Genomic DNA, 16,525 nt, shown 5'->3' on the forward strand with positions numbered 1-16,525 from the left:
TTAAATGTTTTCCTGAAGTGTTTGAAAAAAATCTTTCAAAACAGACCCAAAAAATAAAACAACTTAAAGGGACTATGATAACATGAGGACTCACAACTCACATTCATCTCTGACATTAGACTTTTTTAGCCACTTCTGGTGTTCAGTTAGTCACCATCCGCCTTATTCTCCAGACTTAAGGCCTTGTGGTTTGTTTCTGTTCCCAAAAGTCAAAATTCTACTCAAAGGGAAAAAATTTGAGAGGGATGAAGAAGCTTTTTGGGCCTTCAATGATGGAATAAATATGAATTCCAAAGAAGACTAGCAAACTGCTTTGATAGTTGGTTTAGAAGGATGAAAACGTGTATAGATGCTAAGGGTGAATACTTTGAGAAGCTGTAAAAATTTGAAGTATTTAACTTTAATAAAATCGCATGATTCCAAAATTTTTTGGAGTTGCCCTTGTACCTTAAGATCACAGTACAAATATAAAATACCTCATTTAATATGAGAATCCATATTATATTATATGGAGTCTCATATATAAATAAGGTGAGCAGATACGTAAAAAATATCTTTCGGGTTCCAAATCAGCGTTACCAATGGTGGATTTAAGCATACTGTAAGAAAAGTAAATCTAAGGTAATGCAATGTATTAAGATAGTGGTAAAACTAAAAAAAAAAAAAAATAATAATAATAATAATATATATATATATATATATATATTATAATTAAGGAGGTGATTATCCCTTTGTATAAGCCACACCTTGAGTATTGCATACAGGTCTGGAGGCCTCATTTTAGGAAGGATGTAGTTGCTAGAACAAGTACAGAGAAGGGCAACAAGATTGGTGAAAGGAACAAAGGGGTGCACTTACGAAGAAAGGCTTAAGTTCTTCAAGTTGCAGCATCTGGAGACTAGGCACTTGCGAGGTGATCTGATCGAGGTGTATAAGGCCTTGAATGGTTTGAGCAGGCTCAATGCTGATGGGATACTTCTACTTGCTCAGATTAAGAACCTGAGGGGGCATAGATTCAAATTGAGGAAAGACAGTTGTAGAATAGATGTGCAGAAGTTTGCCTTTAGCCAGCAGGTGGTTGATTGCTGGAACAGACTTCCATCTGTTGTTGTGGAAGTTGATACCTTAAATAAATTTAAGGCTAAACTAAACAAACATTTGGAGTGACCGGATGGGTGAAATGGGAAGGGGTTTTTTTTGGCTGATGCTGTATAAGCTTGCTTCTTGCATCGTATGCCTCAACTAATGCTAATGTGTTTATAAATTTCAGAAAAAAAAGTATTGAAAATATTTATTGCTAACAAATAAAACAAACAATCTCAATTATGTTTTTTAATATGTTAACTTACATTATTAACAGTATAATATTGGTGTAAATACACCATAGTTAACCCATAAATTTGAACTACATAAGTAGTATAGAAGGCATAGAAGGTTTTAATTGTATCTCATAGCGCTATTGCACGACTTCAAATAAATAACGCTTCTCTAATAGAGAAGACTACTGTTATTTATTATCCAATATATTTACACCAATATTATATAGTTAAATACCAAACCCATAAGAATTATGCCTTGTGCATTTCATTTTCAAATTACATTTTTAACAACACCCTTTGACATCTCTTATATTGTGGATATAACTTCGCAACTGTGATGGCATGTTGCATTACCAGGGTACCTGCCCGCCGACTGATGATGAAGCCCAATAGCCTTGAAACGATCGTCTGGGTGGTGGTATCCTTGGAAAATAACTGTAGTCTTCTCTACTAGAGAAGCATTATTTATTTGAAGTAGTGCAATACTGCTATCTTGTTGTGAAGGCAACCACAATATGAGATACAATTAAAATGATGCCTTCTATACTACTTATGTAGTTCAAATTTATGGGTTAACTATGGTGTATTTACACCAATATTATATAGTTAAATACCAGAACCCATAAGAATAATGCCTTGTGCATTTCATTTTCAAATTATTAACAGTATTAGGTCTTTTAGGTTATAAAGCATATGAGGTTCATGTTTTTGTGGCTGCAAGCATTAAGAATTATTAAGTATTAACTGCCTGGTTAATACAATGATCTTAAAGCTCATGGTGGAACAAACTTTGCCTTTATGAGTTGCCCTAGTATTGTACTACTTTTGAACAAACAGCATTGCTAAAGGTTAATCTGCCATTTATTTAAAAGACACAAGCTTGCTACCTGAGAGGGACCAGTAAACTTTGAAACAGTCTTTCTTTTAAAAGAATACATGACAGAGTGACCTTTTGGCAGTGCCATTTCTTTGAAAGTAATGCAGTACTTTTTTTTTTTTTTTTTTCAGGCGTTAGTAATGTGTTACTGGAACATCACATTATTGAAGGCAATTTTTTTTTCTGAAATGAGCAATAATATTGTTGAATTAACTAGGCAGTTTAAATCTTAGTAGCTGCAAAAACACTTAATCAAATGATAGTCTTTTCATTTAGCTGTTATTTTATAGCATAAAAGAATAAGTAGATAAAATAAATAGCATATAGATAATATTCATGCATGTGGACATGCACACACATCAAACTCTGGATCGTTTCAGAATGCAAATACGAGGACCATTACCAATGGATTGGATTGCTATTGTGAATATTAAAGCATATTTTTGAGCATTAGTAGTAGTAGTAGTAGTAGTGGTGGTGGTGGCATGTGATGCAAGAAAGCAAGTGTATGAGCTTATGCAGCATCAGCCAAAAAAAAAAAAAAAATCACACCATTCCCTCCAAATGCCTGTCCAGTTCCTCCTTAAATTTATTTACCCTATTAACTTCCACAACGACAGATGAAAGTTTGTTCCAGCAATTAACCACCCGCTGGCTAAAGGCAAATTTCCGCACATCTATTCTACATATGTCTTTTCTTAATTTGAATTTATGCCCCCTTAGGTTTGTAATCTGAACAAGTGGAAGGATCCCATCAGAATTCAGCGTGCTCAACCCATTCAAGGCCTTATACACCTCAATCAAATCACCGTGCAGGTGCGTAGTCTCCAGCCACTGCAATTTGCAGAACTTAAGCCTCTCTTGGTAAGAGGATCCCTTCATTCCCCTCACCAATCTTGTTGCCCTTCTCTGTACACACTCAAGCAAATCTACATCCTTCCTAAAATCAGGCCTCCAGACCTGTATGCAGTACTCAAGGCGTGGCCTGACCATTGCATTATACAGAGGGACAATCACCTCCTTTTCCCTGCTAGCAAAATTCCTATATATCATTGACAAAACCCCATAACCTGTCCTGGCAGCCTGTCTGCATTGCTCAGAAAACTTCATATCTGACTGCACAATTACTCCCAGGTCTTTTTCATTTTCTACCACCTTAAGTGTAGTACCACACAGTTGGTATGTTTCTCTTGGGTTACTTCTACCCATATGCAGTATGTTGTATTTGTCAAGGTTAAACCTTGTTGCCACTTCTTAGCCCATCTGCCCAAATTATCTAGATCCTGTTGCAGTAGCACACTGCCATTACTATCATTAACAACCCTACCAACCTTTGTATCATCTGCAAACTTCGACACTAAGCCTGATATACCTTCATCAATATCATTGATAAATGTACAAAACAACCGAGGACCAAATACCAAACCCTGTGGGACTCCACTAATAACATTAGTCCCCGAAGAGCAGCAGCCATTAATTACCACCCTCTGTCTTCTCCCACTCAACCATCCTTTTATCCATTGTAGCAATTACCCTTAATACCATTCTGCTCCAATTTGTACAATAGTTTTCCATGTGCAACGGTGTCAAAAGCTTTCCTGAAATCCAAATATATGATATCAAAATTATTTTTTGCATCCAGTTCCTTTGTACCCACATCATAATATCTTATCAAATTTGTCAGACAAGACTTTCCCTTAACAAACCCATGCTGTGTCTGAATTATTGCTGTAGTCTTGTCTAGATGATCCTGCAATCACCTTTAAGTGACTCCATTATTTTTACCTGGAACAGAAGTTAAACTGGTCTGTAATTACTCGTGTCACCCTTCGATCCTCCTTTGTGAATTGGGGATACAGTTGCACATCTCCAGTTTGTGGGGACCTCCCCTGAGTCGAAGGATGCTCTCATAATTATGGCTAAGGGTTTTCTTAGTTGCTTTGCCGCCTCCTTTAATCTAACTGGATAGATCCCATCCACCCCAGGTGCCTTTCTTATGTTTAACTTCAACAATTTCTCCTCCGCTTTGCTCTCAGTTATTACAAAATCATTAAGCACCCTGCTACAATTTGATAACCTTCTGCCATTTTCAAACCTTAATAACTCCTCATGTGTGAATGTAGATGCAAAATACTCATTCAGTTTGTTTGCTATCTGAGCAGAATCATCAACAGTGGAACCATCGACATCAAGTGGGCAAATTATTGCAGATGTCCCCTGTATTTTGTCTAATTATTAGTCATAGAGGCATTCTGCCATCTAATTAGCATGTTTGTTTCTGCTTAAATTTGAAAGCATTAATCTAATGCAGGGGCGGGCAACAGCCGGCCCGCGGGCCACATCCGGCCCACGACGATTTTGAATCCAGCCCCCTCGGTAAATGCATAAATATAGAAAATCCATACCTGACTATAGTCGCCGTAAACGTTCGGCTTAATTCGGTTCAATCGGGAATCGCGGCCAGTACAACAGTAACCAAGTGATTCTACGCAGCGTCAAAGAGTTATTTCCTAATTATTATTGTAGCATCGATCGAACTAAGTTCCTTTGGGTTTGACTTCTTATTGAAAAAAATAATATTGGTGCGAGATATTTTATGTTTATGCCTTTTCTAATTATTACAATTTTTAATTTAATATAATTTATAGCCCATAAAATGAGCCAATTAAAAAAAGAAAAGAAAAATTGATGCCGAATGCCGCATTTTCAATGATAATTGGACATTCAGATATTTTTTTTAAAAATACATTAATAATTTGGTAATTCAAGTAATATAACATTTTTTAGGTTCTGATTTTTTTTATTAAATCGTTCAATCTATTCCGGCCCGCATCATGATGCGAAAATTTCATTCGGCCCGCTGACGAAAAAAGTTGCCCACCCCTGATCTAATGTGTCATAATTTTTGGAATGTTGAGGAGCAACATTCTAAAAATTTGTAAATAATGAAAATTCTGGAATTCATAGCTAAAAGCAAATATTTACTTTTGGGCTGAACTGTAAATCAGGAAAAACCTCAAAAGTTTATTCCATGTATAACCAGATGAAGCATTGCTGCAAATGCCCACAGTTCAGTCAGTGTGGTGATATCAATACCAGTTGTTAATTTCTTGTGCCGTTACTTTTACAGCACTTCTTTATTTACCACTTAAGAATGAACCCATGAACATGTTATGCCACATCACTTAGGTGCCTTTTTTTGACACAGCACATCACTCTGGTACCATTTAACACTTATATGCATCAGAGGCAGCAAATGTGTTAAGGCACAATAAGTCATGAAACAGACTGTCTTAATAGTCCTATTTTTCAAATAAATTTTAGATTAACTTTTTGGTAATGCCATTTGTGTGAAAGTAGTGCAATACCAAGCCAATACAAGGTACTGAATTGTCACTCATCGATCACTCATCACCAGATTGTGCACACTGTCAGCAGCTTCTGGTGTGATGGACATTGTAGGTCTTCCACAGTGTGGGTCATCTTCCAGGCTCTCCTTCCCTTGTTTAAATTCTGCTGTGTACTTCTTAACCATAACACAGGAAGGAATATCCTCCCCCAATGTTGTAACCACATCCTCATTAATTGCCTTTGGCCTTAGTCCTTTTTTTTTTTTTTTTTTCTAAATATTGGATGACTGCTGCACAGCAACTGATTTTTGTTCATCTTTCCTCGTTCACATAACTTTGACCTCAGGATCTGTAATTAAAAAAAGATGTTATGGAAGTGTTATACATTAAATAGAGAAATTTTTAATACTGTCCCACTACCCTTTCGTACACAGGCCATGAACTTTTCAAACCCTTCTCCATACAACCTGCCAAGCCCCACTTTCTTTATCTAACAGAATCCAGGTTACCAAATAATTCAACCACTATTCATCTCATTTGTCCTAATTATTTTCTCTATAATTCCTTTTGCTTTAGAGGTGGTACTTGCAAATAAATTTTTTGTCTGATATTCCTTGTTAAAGACTTCCTAATCTGAAACCTCCTCTGACTTAAAATTTCTTTACTCCATTTTATTAAATTCATTTGTTGCCTCACTCATTCTGCCTGCTCTACAAATTTCTCTGAACTTTATCACTTTCATTCTTTGAAACTAGACTTCTTCCAACCTAACTTTATTAACATTAATTAGGTGTGGTGATTTTAATGTTCATAAATCCAGCTGATTTCAATTGGTAGAAATGTCAAGGATTTTGCTTTTGCTGATGACCAGTCATAATTTATTCATTTACCCACTAGAATACCAGACAATCCTTATCATACTCTTAATAATACCCTTGATGTTTTTTTTTTCCCTCACTAACAGACCCTCAGTGTACACAGTTAATATTAATGGTCCTGGAAGAAACTCAGAAGGGAACCCCTCAGAACTTCCCTTCTGAGGGAACCTCTTCCCTCAGAAGGGAAGACATTGTGGATATGTCAGAGATGTGGTGTCCTCAGACATAAGGAATGCAGAATTTGAATATGGGGAATACAATGTATACAGAAAGGACAGGAGGCAGGGAGGGATTATGCTCTTAGTTAAAAAGCATGTAAAATCTAAGGCATTGCATCCAGTTAACATTGGAGGCCAGTGCAATGTTGAGTCAGTTTGGTGTGACATAAGTAGTGGGAAAACAAAAATGAAAGTAGGAGTGTGTTATAGGCCTAATGACTGTCATGAGTACAACAAACAACTAATCAGAGAAATAGGGTGGGCCAGTAAATCAGAATGTCCTTATAATGTGGGAATTTTAACTTTTCAGATATTGGCCGGAACTTGTGTGGTGGTCACCCACACACTAGTAAGATTTTTGTGGATTTATTGGATGACAGTTTTCTACAACATGTTAGAGAGGCACCAAGAGGAAGTAATATTCTTGATCTAATTGTCAGCAGTGATTTTTCATGCATTAAGAACATACAGGTAAAAGATCCTCTGGGTGGCAGTGATCACAGTGTGCCAATGTAGGATTTACTTACAGGCATAACAACTGTCAATAGTAAAGGGAAGAGCCTTTGCTTTTGTAAGACTACAGTGGTCAGACAGTTTTTAAATTCTATGCATTGGGACCAACTGATGACGTTACTATTAGAAAATTTAAAATGGTAAGCATTCCAGGATATAGTCATAGATGCCATTAGGCTTTTCAAATACTATTCGAGGCTTAAACCTAAATGGATGTCAGATGAACTGATGAGACTTGTGACATTGAAGAAAAATGCATATAAAGCATCAGGTGATGAAGAAGCCAATGAGAGATATAAACTAGTCTGCAGTCAAGTAACAAAGAAGGTTAGGCAAGCTAAGGCAGAGGTAGATTACAAGAAGTCTCTGGCAAAGAATGCAAAGAAAAGCAGTAAAGTCTTCTTTGCTTTGTTATCAGTAGAAGAGATTAAATCACATTGGTCTACTTGATATCAATGGTCTAAATGTTGGTGATTCTGCTCAGGTTGCTGAAAAAGTGAATAGGTATTTTGCATCTATATTCACACATGAAGAATTCTTTAGGGAAAAGAGTTGACAGAAACTTATCAAACTCTAACAGGAAGCTAAATGATTTTGTGATAACTAAGAGGAAAGTGGAGGAGAAATTGTTGAAGCTAAACATAAAAAAGGTCCTGAGGTTGATGGGATCTATCCAATCATAATAAGGGAGGCAGCAAAAAAGGTAAGAAAACCCTTGGCCGTAAGTATGAGAGCATCTTTTGATTCAGGGGAGGACTAGAGATGTGCAAATGTATTCCCAATTCACAAAGGAAGATCAAAAGATGACATGAGTAATTATGGTTTAACTTCTGTTCCATGGAAAATAATGGAGTCACTGTTTAAAGATATAATGCAAGACCATCAAGACAAGAATACAATTATACTGCTCTCACAGCAGTGAATTTGTTAAGGGGCATTCTTGTATGATGATGCAGTAACAAAGGAACTGGATGCAAAAAATAATTTTGTATATGATAGTATATTCAAATATATAATTTTGTACATATTTGAATTTCAGAAAAGCTTTTGATACTCTTGCACATAAAAGGCTGCTGTATAATAGATCAGTATAGGCAGGTTGCTACTGTGGATAAAGGGATGGTTGGGTGGGAGAAGACAGTGGTTATTATTCGACACTGCTATTCATGGATATTGCTTGTTATTAGTGGAGCCCCTCCCATCCCCTATGGGATTCAGTGCTGGGCCCATTATTGTTTTCTATATTTATTAATGATACTGATGAAGGTATATCAGGCTTAATGTCCAAGTTTGCAGATGATACAAAGGTTGACAGACTGGTTAATTACAATAATCAAGGTAAGTTTCTGCAACAAGATCTAGAAAAATTATGCTGATTGGCTGAGAAATGGCACGTGAAGTTGAAAAATGCAAGTTACAAATAACATTGACAAATGCAAGCTACTGTGCATCAGTAGTAATGCTGCATGTTTTCAGCATTACTATTGATGACTTTTTATGAAGCACATCTAAATTTTCTGGGATTTTTGAAATTTTTTACCCGTTTATGTATCTTACTACTTATTTCCCCATATAGTTTTCATAAATCATATTAAAAGCTCTTAAAATGCATTTTATATATGAGTTTCCCATTGTAGCAGCTAAAGATTCTTCTGCATCAAGTCACGTCCAAAACAAAGACAAACAAAAGAAAGGAAAAATAAAAAAGAAGTCTCGACCAGTCCGTGCTACTTTTGAGGTAACTTTTAGTTACATATGTTAACATAAACATTTTGTTTTGTGTTTCATAGTCTTCTCACTATTAGTCATGCTAATGTTTTAATGTTAAGCTAATTTTAATATTTTAAACTTTTATTTTATAATATGCCACAGCAGTTTTTGAGGTGAATCTTGTTCAAATTTCTCCCCTCTCTAGTCTGCTGGCTCTCCCAAGGGTAAACAATAAACTAATTTAATAATAATGAAACATTTTTTAAATGTTTTGCTCAGTGCATTTTATAAATCTTTATGCATGCATTTAAGTAATGAAGATAGTATTGTGTGCTACTGTATCAGTGTGCATTGGTATGTCTTTTTTCTTGATTGTAAGCTGATGTATGAGAAAATCTATGACAATTCAAACAGGAGTCTGTTGCAAGACAAAATCTTGAATAATTTGTAATATATTAAATGTGAGTTTGTCAAGCCAGTCGTATACTGCTAATCTGTGTTTGCACCACCATTGTGCCAGGTAGCAAGAGAAATAGGAGACAGAGTTGCCTTTGTTGTGCACACACACACACATTAAAAAGTACAATACTACCAATGTTCAGTTTTCCTTATCAAGTAATCAAACATTACTACTTTGAGATTGCAGCTCTAGCATGCATTTTGTATCATGAGTGGTATTGCCTAGTCAGACAAGCCCCAGATTTTAACTTTAATATTTGAAAAAATTATTAGTTTTTTTTTTTAATTGTGCTTGGATTTGACTAGATTCTTGACCTTTTATCAGTAGACTGCAATGCTGTTATTATTATTAGTATTATTTTATTTTATTTTTATTTATTTATTTTTATTTATTTATTTTTTTTTTTTTGAATAATGGGAAATTTTGCAAATGTATTTTTTGGCCATTAAAATACTTGTTAGTTGAAATAAAAAAAATAAGCTTACTATTGAAACTTAATTTCAGAAAAATATTGGTAAAATAAAATAGAAATGAAAGTTAAGCTTCCAAATTTAAGTTTGTGGAGGCATTCATTGCACAAAACTTCAGCATTACTTCAACACAACAAGTTAAGCCAATATTTATGAAAAACACTTTGAACTTGTCATATTTCAATGACATTAGTTAGTGCATTTGCATAATTACTACATAGTTGAATTATTTAGACAAACTAAAGTTTGTACATTGACATCGTTATTGTAACGTCTCATATTGTGAAATCCTTCATGATGAGTTGCCCTCCTTATGCTTCAAATAAGTAGTCTGCTGACGAGGCTACTAGTGACGGTCGTGTTCCAAGCCGCTAAGTGGATTTTTCTTATTTATTGATTTGAAATTATTGTTTTTCTAAAAAACTTTTGATTTAAATTTAGTAGTATAACATTATTTTGTGATTTTTTGATTAATTTGGTGTATTTATTCTTTACTCGGCCTTGTAAAAGTATCGGTAAGGGTTTCCACGTGTTCGTAACTACCGCTACCGTTATTAACTTTACCGCCATTGTGATACCGTACTAGATATACCGTAGGTTATATACCGTACTAGATAGCGTTAGTTGAACTTCGTTAGCAGTTAAATTGTACGTTTAAATAAATACATATAACGACTTAGATTACAAACGTAATATAATTAATAACATAACATAATTAATTAATAAATTAATAGAATCATGACTCAGACCAGAGCAGCAAAGCAAAAGGCTCAAGCTAATGGAAGTGCTGTGGCTCAGAGCAGAACTGAGGGGGCCAGTTGTCCTCTGACTCACAGCCTTATAAAATGCACTGTTTGCTTGATGTTTGCAGAGCAATCGGGTACGGGACATGATACTGCCAAGGGGGATGTCTTTGTGTGTGCGCGATGCAAGGAGTGTATCGATATCAGGCAACAACTCAGCGTTCTTTTGGGCCTATATGAGAGCTTGAAGGACAGGGTGGATGCCCTCGAAGAAACTAAATTGAGGGGCCCATCAAGCTCTCAGCTGCCCACATCAACGCCAGAGCTTGCACTTGGGCATCGCGTGACACAGAGACAACCCCCAAGGCAGAATGCGCTGGTCCGAAGGAACTAGTAGTTGTTGGTGACTCTATTGTCAGGGAAACGGGGAACATGCTTTGTAAAAAAGATAGGTGGAACAGGACCAGGGTATGTCTGCCAGGGGCAAAGGTTTATGACGTTGTAGAGCGAATATCATCTTTTAAGGGCACAAAAGGTGATATAGTTGTACACGTTGGCACTAATAATATTAAGAGTAGGAGACCGGCAGAATTACTTAACAAGTACAGGTCACTGTTGAACAAAAGCCGAGAATTAGGGTTGAATTTGAAAGTGTCTGCAATTCTGCCCAGACACGATAGGAGGAAGTATATGATGAGAGCCTTGTCGATCAATTCGGCCCTGGAAAGATTGTGCAAGGCTCAAGGGGTAGAATTTTTTTCAGCCTGGACTGTACTTGTTAACAGGAGAGATTGCTTCTACAGGGATGGGATACACTTAAATAGAAAGGGTGCAAGAATATTTGCTGATGCTATCGAGGCAGTGTTAGGTGGGTCGGAAAACTGCTAGCTTGGGGGGAGACAAAGACCAATAGATTGACAGTAGCCACTGGCAGAGGTGAAAGAGATTCTTGCACTGCTTCTATTAGAATGAGCAGAAGCCTGAAAAACAAGATGTATGGTATTTCAGAGACTGCTGGGAGCCATTGTGGTACAAGTAAACACATGGGTTGTGTTAGGGTAGCTAAGAATAGAAACAGGTGCAGGTATACTTGCGTGTACACCAATGCTAGGAGTTTAGTAAATAAATTTGATGAATTTGAGGTATTGCTCAAAACATCGAAGGCAGATATTGTTGGGATATCAGAGACGTGGTGTCACACAGATATAAGGGATGCGGAACTGCAATTTGGAGAGTACAACGTCTACAGAAAGGATAGACAGGATAGGAAGGGGGGAGGTGTTATGCTATTAGTTAAGAAACACATAAAAACCAAGGAAGTGAAGCCAGTCGATATCGCTGGACAGTGCAGTGTGGAGTCAGTTTGGTGTGACATAAACATTGGGAGATCAAAATTGAGAGTAGGAGTGTGCTATAGGCCTAATGACTCTGATGAGTATAATAAGGAACTGTACAGGGAAATAGAGTGGGCCAGTAAATCAGAGTGTCTTATAATGGGAGATTTTAATTTCCCAGATATTGACTGGAATTTGGGGGCTGGATACTCACACACTAGCAGGGCTTTTGTGGATTTATTGGATGATTGTTTTCTACATCAGCATGTTCGGGAGGCAACTAGAGGGAGTAATACTCTTGATTTGATTATCAGCAGTGATTCTTCATGCATTAAGAATCTGCAGATAAATGAACCACTAGGTGGCAGTGATCACAGTGTGCTGAAGTGGGATTTACTCAAAGAGGTAACTACCATTAGGGGTAAAGGGAAGGGTTATTGCTTCCGTAAAGGCGACTACGATGGACTGAGACAGTATTTAAATTCTATACAGTGGGACCAACTGATGATGTTACCAACAGCAAATTCAAAATGGGAAGCATTCAAAGAACTTATCTTGGAAGCTACTAGGCTTTACATACCAACTAAGAAATATTGTTCAAGGTTTAGGCCAAAATGGATGTCAGATGAACTAATGAGGCATATGGCAGAGAAGAAAAATGCATGGGATACTTACAAATTAACACATGACACAGAAGCCTATGATAGATACAAGTTGATATGCAACCAAGTTACAAAGGAGGTTAGGCAGGCGAAGGCAGATTACGAGAAATCCTTGGCAAGGGATGCAAAGAAAAACAGCAAAGAGTTCTTTACTTATGTAAACTCTAGAAGGAAAGGGATGAATCAGATTGGTCCACTTGATATTGATGGGTCAAGTGTTGATGATCCTGCTCAGGTGGCTAACAAACTAAATGAATATTTTGCATCGACATTCACACATGAGGAGTTATTCAGCGAGGGGAATGCCAGAGGTGTATTCAACTCTAGCAGTAAGTTACAGAATCTTGAAATAACTGGGAGTAAAGTGGAGGAGAAACTGTTGAAGATAAACACAAGAAAGGCACCCGGGGTGGATGGGATCTATCCAGTTATATTAAAGGAGGCAGCAAAGGAAGTAAGCAAACCCTTAGCCATAATTATGAGAGCTTCCTTGGACTCAGGGGAGGTACCCATAGACTGGAAATGTGCAAATGTGACCCCAATTCACAAAGGAGGATCAAAGGCTGACACAAGTAATTATAGACCTGTGAGCTTAACTTCTGTTCCAGGAAAATTAATGGAGGCACTGGTTAAAGACGCACTGCAGGATCATTTAGACAAGACTTCAGTTATAGCTCAGACACAGCATGGTTTTGTTAAGGGGAAGTCTTGCCTGACCAACTTGATTGGATACTATGATGCAGTCACAAAAGAACTGGATGCAGGGAATAACTTTGATATTATATACTTGGATCTTAGAAAGGCTTTTGATACTGTTGCACATGGAAGACTGCTACACAAATTGGAGCAGTGTGACATTGGAGGCAAATTGCTGCTATGGATAAAGGGGTGGTTGAGGGGGAGAAGACAGAGAGTGGTAATCAATGGACACTGCTCATCGTGGACTGATGTTATTAGTGGAGTCCCTCAGGGCTCAGTGTTGGGTCCATTATTGTTTTCTGTATTTATAAATGATATTGATGATGGTATATCGGGATTAATGTCCAAGTTTGCAGACGATACAAAGGTTGGCAGGGTTGTCAAGGACACTACTGACACTATGCTGCTGCAACAGGATCTGGAAAGGTTGAGCAGATGGGCTGAGAGGTGGCAAATGAAGTTTAACATTGACAAATGTAAAGTACTACACATGGGAAACAGCAACCCCAGAGCAACTATCAACTCTGTGGTACAACACTGACAGTGGTAGAGAATGAAAGGGACTTGGGGGTGGTTGTGCAGGCAGATATGAAGTTCTCTGAGCAGTGCAGATGGGCTGCAAGAGTAGCTCATGGAGTATTGTCAATGATATACAGGAATTTTTCCAGCAGGGATAAGGAGGTGATTATTCCATTGTATAAGGCGATGGTCAGGCCACACCTAGAGTACTGTATACAGGTCTGGAGGCCTCATTTCAAGAAGGATGTAGAGCTGCTGGAACGAGTACAGAGAAGGGCAACAAGATTAGTGAATGGAACAAAGGGGTGCTCTTACGAAGAAAGGCTTAAGTTTTGCAAATTACAGTGTCTGGAGACTAGGCACCAGCGAGGTGATCTGATAGAGTTGTATAAAGCCTTGAATGGTTTAAGCATGCTCAATGCTGATGGGATTCTTCCTCTAGCTCAGAATAATCACCTGAGAGGGCATAAATTCAAATTGAGGAAAGACAGATGTAGGATAGACGTGCGGAAATTTGTCTTTAGCCAGCGGGTGGTTGGTTGGTGGAACAGACTTCCATCCCTTGTGGTGGAGGTTGATAGCCTAAATAAGTTTAAGGCTCAGCTGGACAGGTATTTTGAACGAACAGAGGGGTGAAGTGGAAGTGGTTTTTTTTTTTTTTTTTTTTTTTGGCTGATGCTGCATAAGCTTGCTTTCTTGCATCAAATGCCTCTACTAATGCTAATGCTAAGTAACGCTTCCCATTAGAGAAGATTGCTGTTACTTATTTTCAGTTGAGTACCACCACTGTGACAGCACTGTTTCAAAGCTATTTGGCTTCTCATCAGTGAGCAGGTAGTTACCCAGAGGTATAAGGGTTAACAACCCAGTTGTGACTTATTTACACAATATGAGAGACACCAAAAGGCCATATTATCAATGATAAAAAAAAAAAATTAATAAACTGTCATTGATTCTGTCTGTACATTCAAAAATATTAGAAACATGAAATAGCAATGTGAAAATTTGGCATGATTCAAATATAAAAATAATGGCAATACATTGTTTCATGTGCCCATTTTTTATCATTACATGACAAACTATACTTTTGTGGGGCATATTAGAGTGATATGAACAATATTGATGTCACCTAGCCTTACAGCCCCCTTGGTTTACACAAAATGAACAACAATATAAACAGGAAAAAAAGAAGCATATACACGGCTGAAGTAAATTACTTTAATTAATTAATTTTTCAGGTGCCCCTTGTACTATAATTGGATTGATTCCAATTGTATCAACTATAACTTTTAAACTATAAAGGTGTCGGGAGTTCTACCTCAGCTAGCCTCTTGCAGTCTATGGTACTTAGACTGCAGGAGGCTTATAAATGATCTCAATCTGGGTATTGCAGGGGACTCTTGGCTGTTGGCGGGTTCATCAGCAGATGACTACTGTGGTATGATGAACCTTCCATGGTGACTTTTGTTTGGCATAATTGTAAGGTTACCACAACCATAATAGTGGGAATGTACATAAAAAAAATTTTTTTTTTAATTTAGTCTAGTAAATTACTACAGACAGGGGTTGTTCCTCGGGTATGTGGCACCTGGATGCCACATTTCAATTGGCCCTTGAACGTTGCCGCCAGGGTGCAGTGCACCCCTTGCACCCTCAAGATGGCCCACCCCTGACTACAGATATGAATAACAACTGCTAATTCCAAATTGGTGACTCACAAGCAATATTTTTCTGAAGGTGATTGCTATACCTGATGGGATCCACATTGTAAAGCAGTAATTCAAAGATTACAAAGACAAAATTACTTATTTGCCTTGGTGCCTCCGTAGCCAGGTGGGCAGGAGCGACAGTGCGTAACACATGCTTCTTGATTAAACCGGGGTTCGAGCCCGTGACCACCAAATACGGAGGATGCGGTAAGGTCAGGGAATGACCACCGCATATCCCCGGAGCAATATGGCCTTAGTTGCTAATGCTCCTAAAAACCAAATAACAACTTATTTGCCATGGCCCTCGCAATCACCTGATATCAATTCAAAGGAGCATTTAGTATTAGCATTAGAATACCTCAATTCTATATTGAACTTAACAAAGCTGTCTGCCTCAGCCACTTTGGCACACAATTTATTCTATTAATCTACTACACACTCTCCAAAAGTAAATTTTATGAGATCTAGCTTTCTGTTATTCCCTAAGATTTTATATTTTTATCCCCTGGTTCTTGCCTCACCTACCATTCAAAGTATACCCCCCTTATTCATTTTAATGATCCTCTTCAGGTCCTTATATACCTCAATCAGGCCCTCCCCATTAAGATGTATAGCTGCCAAGCTTTGCAGCCCACACTTCTCTAAGCTGTTTATCAAAGTTTGGTTAGTGCCCCTTACCAATCTGGCCATTCCACTGAACCCTCTCTAGAAGCCGTATGCCTTGTTTTAGATGTGGCTTCCAGACCTGAATATAAATTCCAAATGTGGCCTCACCATTATGTTATACAGAGGGATGCTGATATCCTTCTCCCTACTTGCAAAGGTTTTGTAAATCATAGACAGAACACCATGTGTTTTCCTGGTCACTTGTTTACATCACATGATAAATTTCATACCTAATTTCATAACCTCTAAGTCTTTTTCATTCTGAATTATTGTTAACTCCCCTTACTCTAGCTTAAAACTAATTCCCAGATTCCTGTTCCCGGTTGCAAAATCACCATTTTCTCTTCTCTTTAATATTCAGTTCCTTTTATTATGAATTTAATTATCATGTGTATCAA

The 16,525-nt window shown here is 37.4% G+C and overlaps 1 protein-coding gene across 1 annotated transcript in view; it reads left to right on the plus strand.

Moving 5' to 3' along the window:
- The window catches only part of LOC150087830 (transcriptional adapter 1-like), a 141,841-nt gene that overhangs the window by 80,190 nt on the left and 45,126 nt on the right, over positions 1–16,525 (plus strand). Inside the window, exon 5 of the mRNA XM_090370455.1 lies at positions 8,793–8,893. Coding sequence (XP_090226581.1) covers positions 8,793–8,893 — 101 coding nt within the window. The remainder of the gene's footprint in view (positions 1–8,792; positions 8,894–16,525) is intronic.

Source organism: Mastigoproctus giganteus, chromosome 3 (genome assembly GCF_048544385.1).
Source record: "Mastigoproctus giganteus isolate SK-2022 chromosome 3, ASM4854438v1, whole genome shotgun sequence".
NCBI lineage: Eukaryota > Metazoa > Arthropoda > Arachnida > Uropygi > Thelyphonidae > Mastigoproctus > Mastigoproctus giganteus.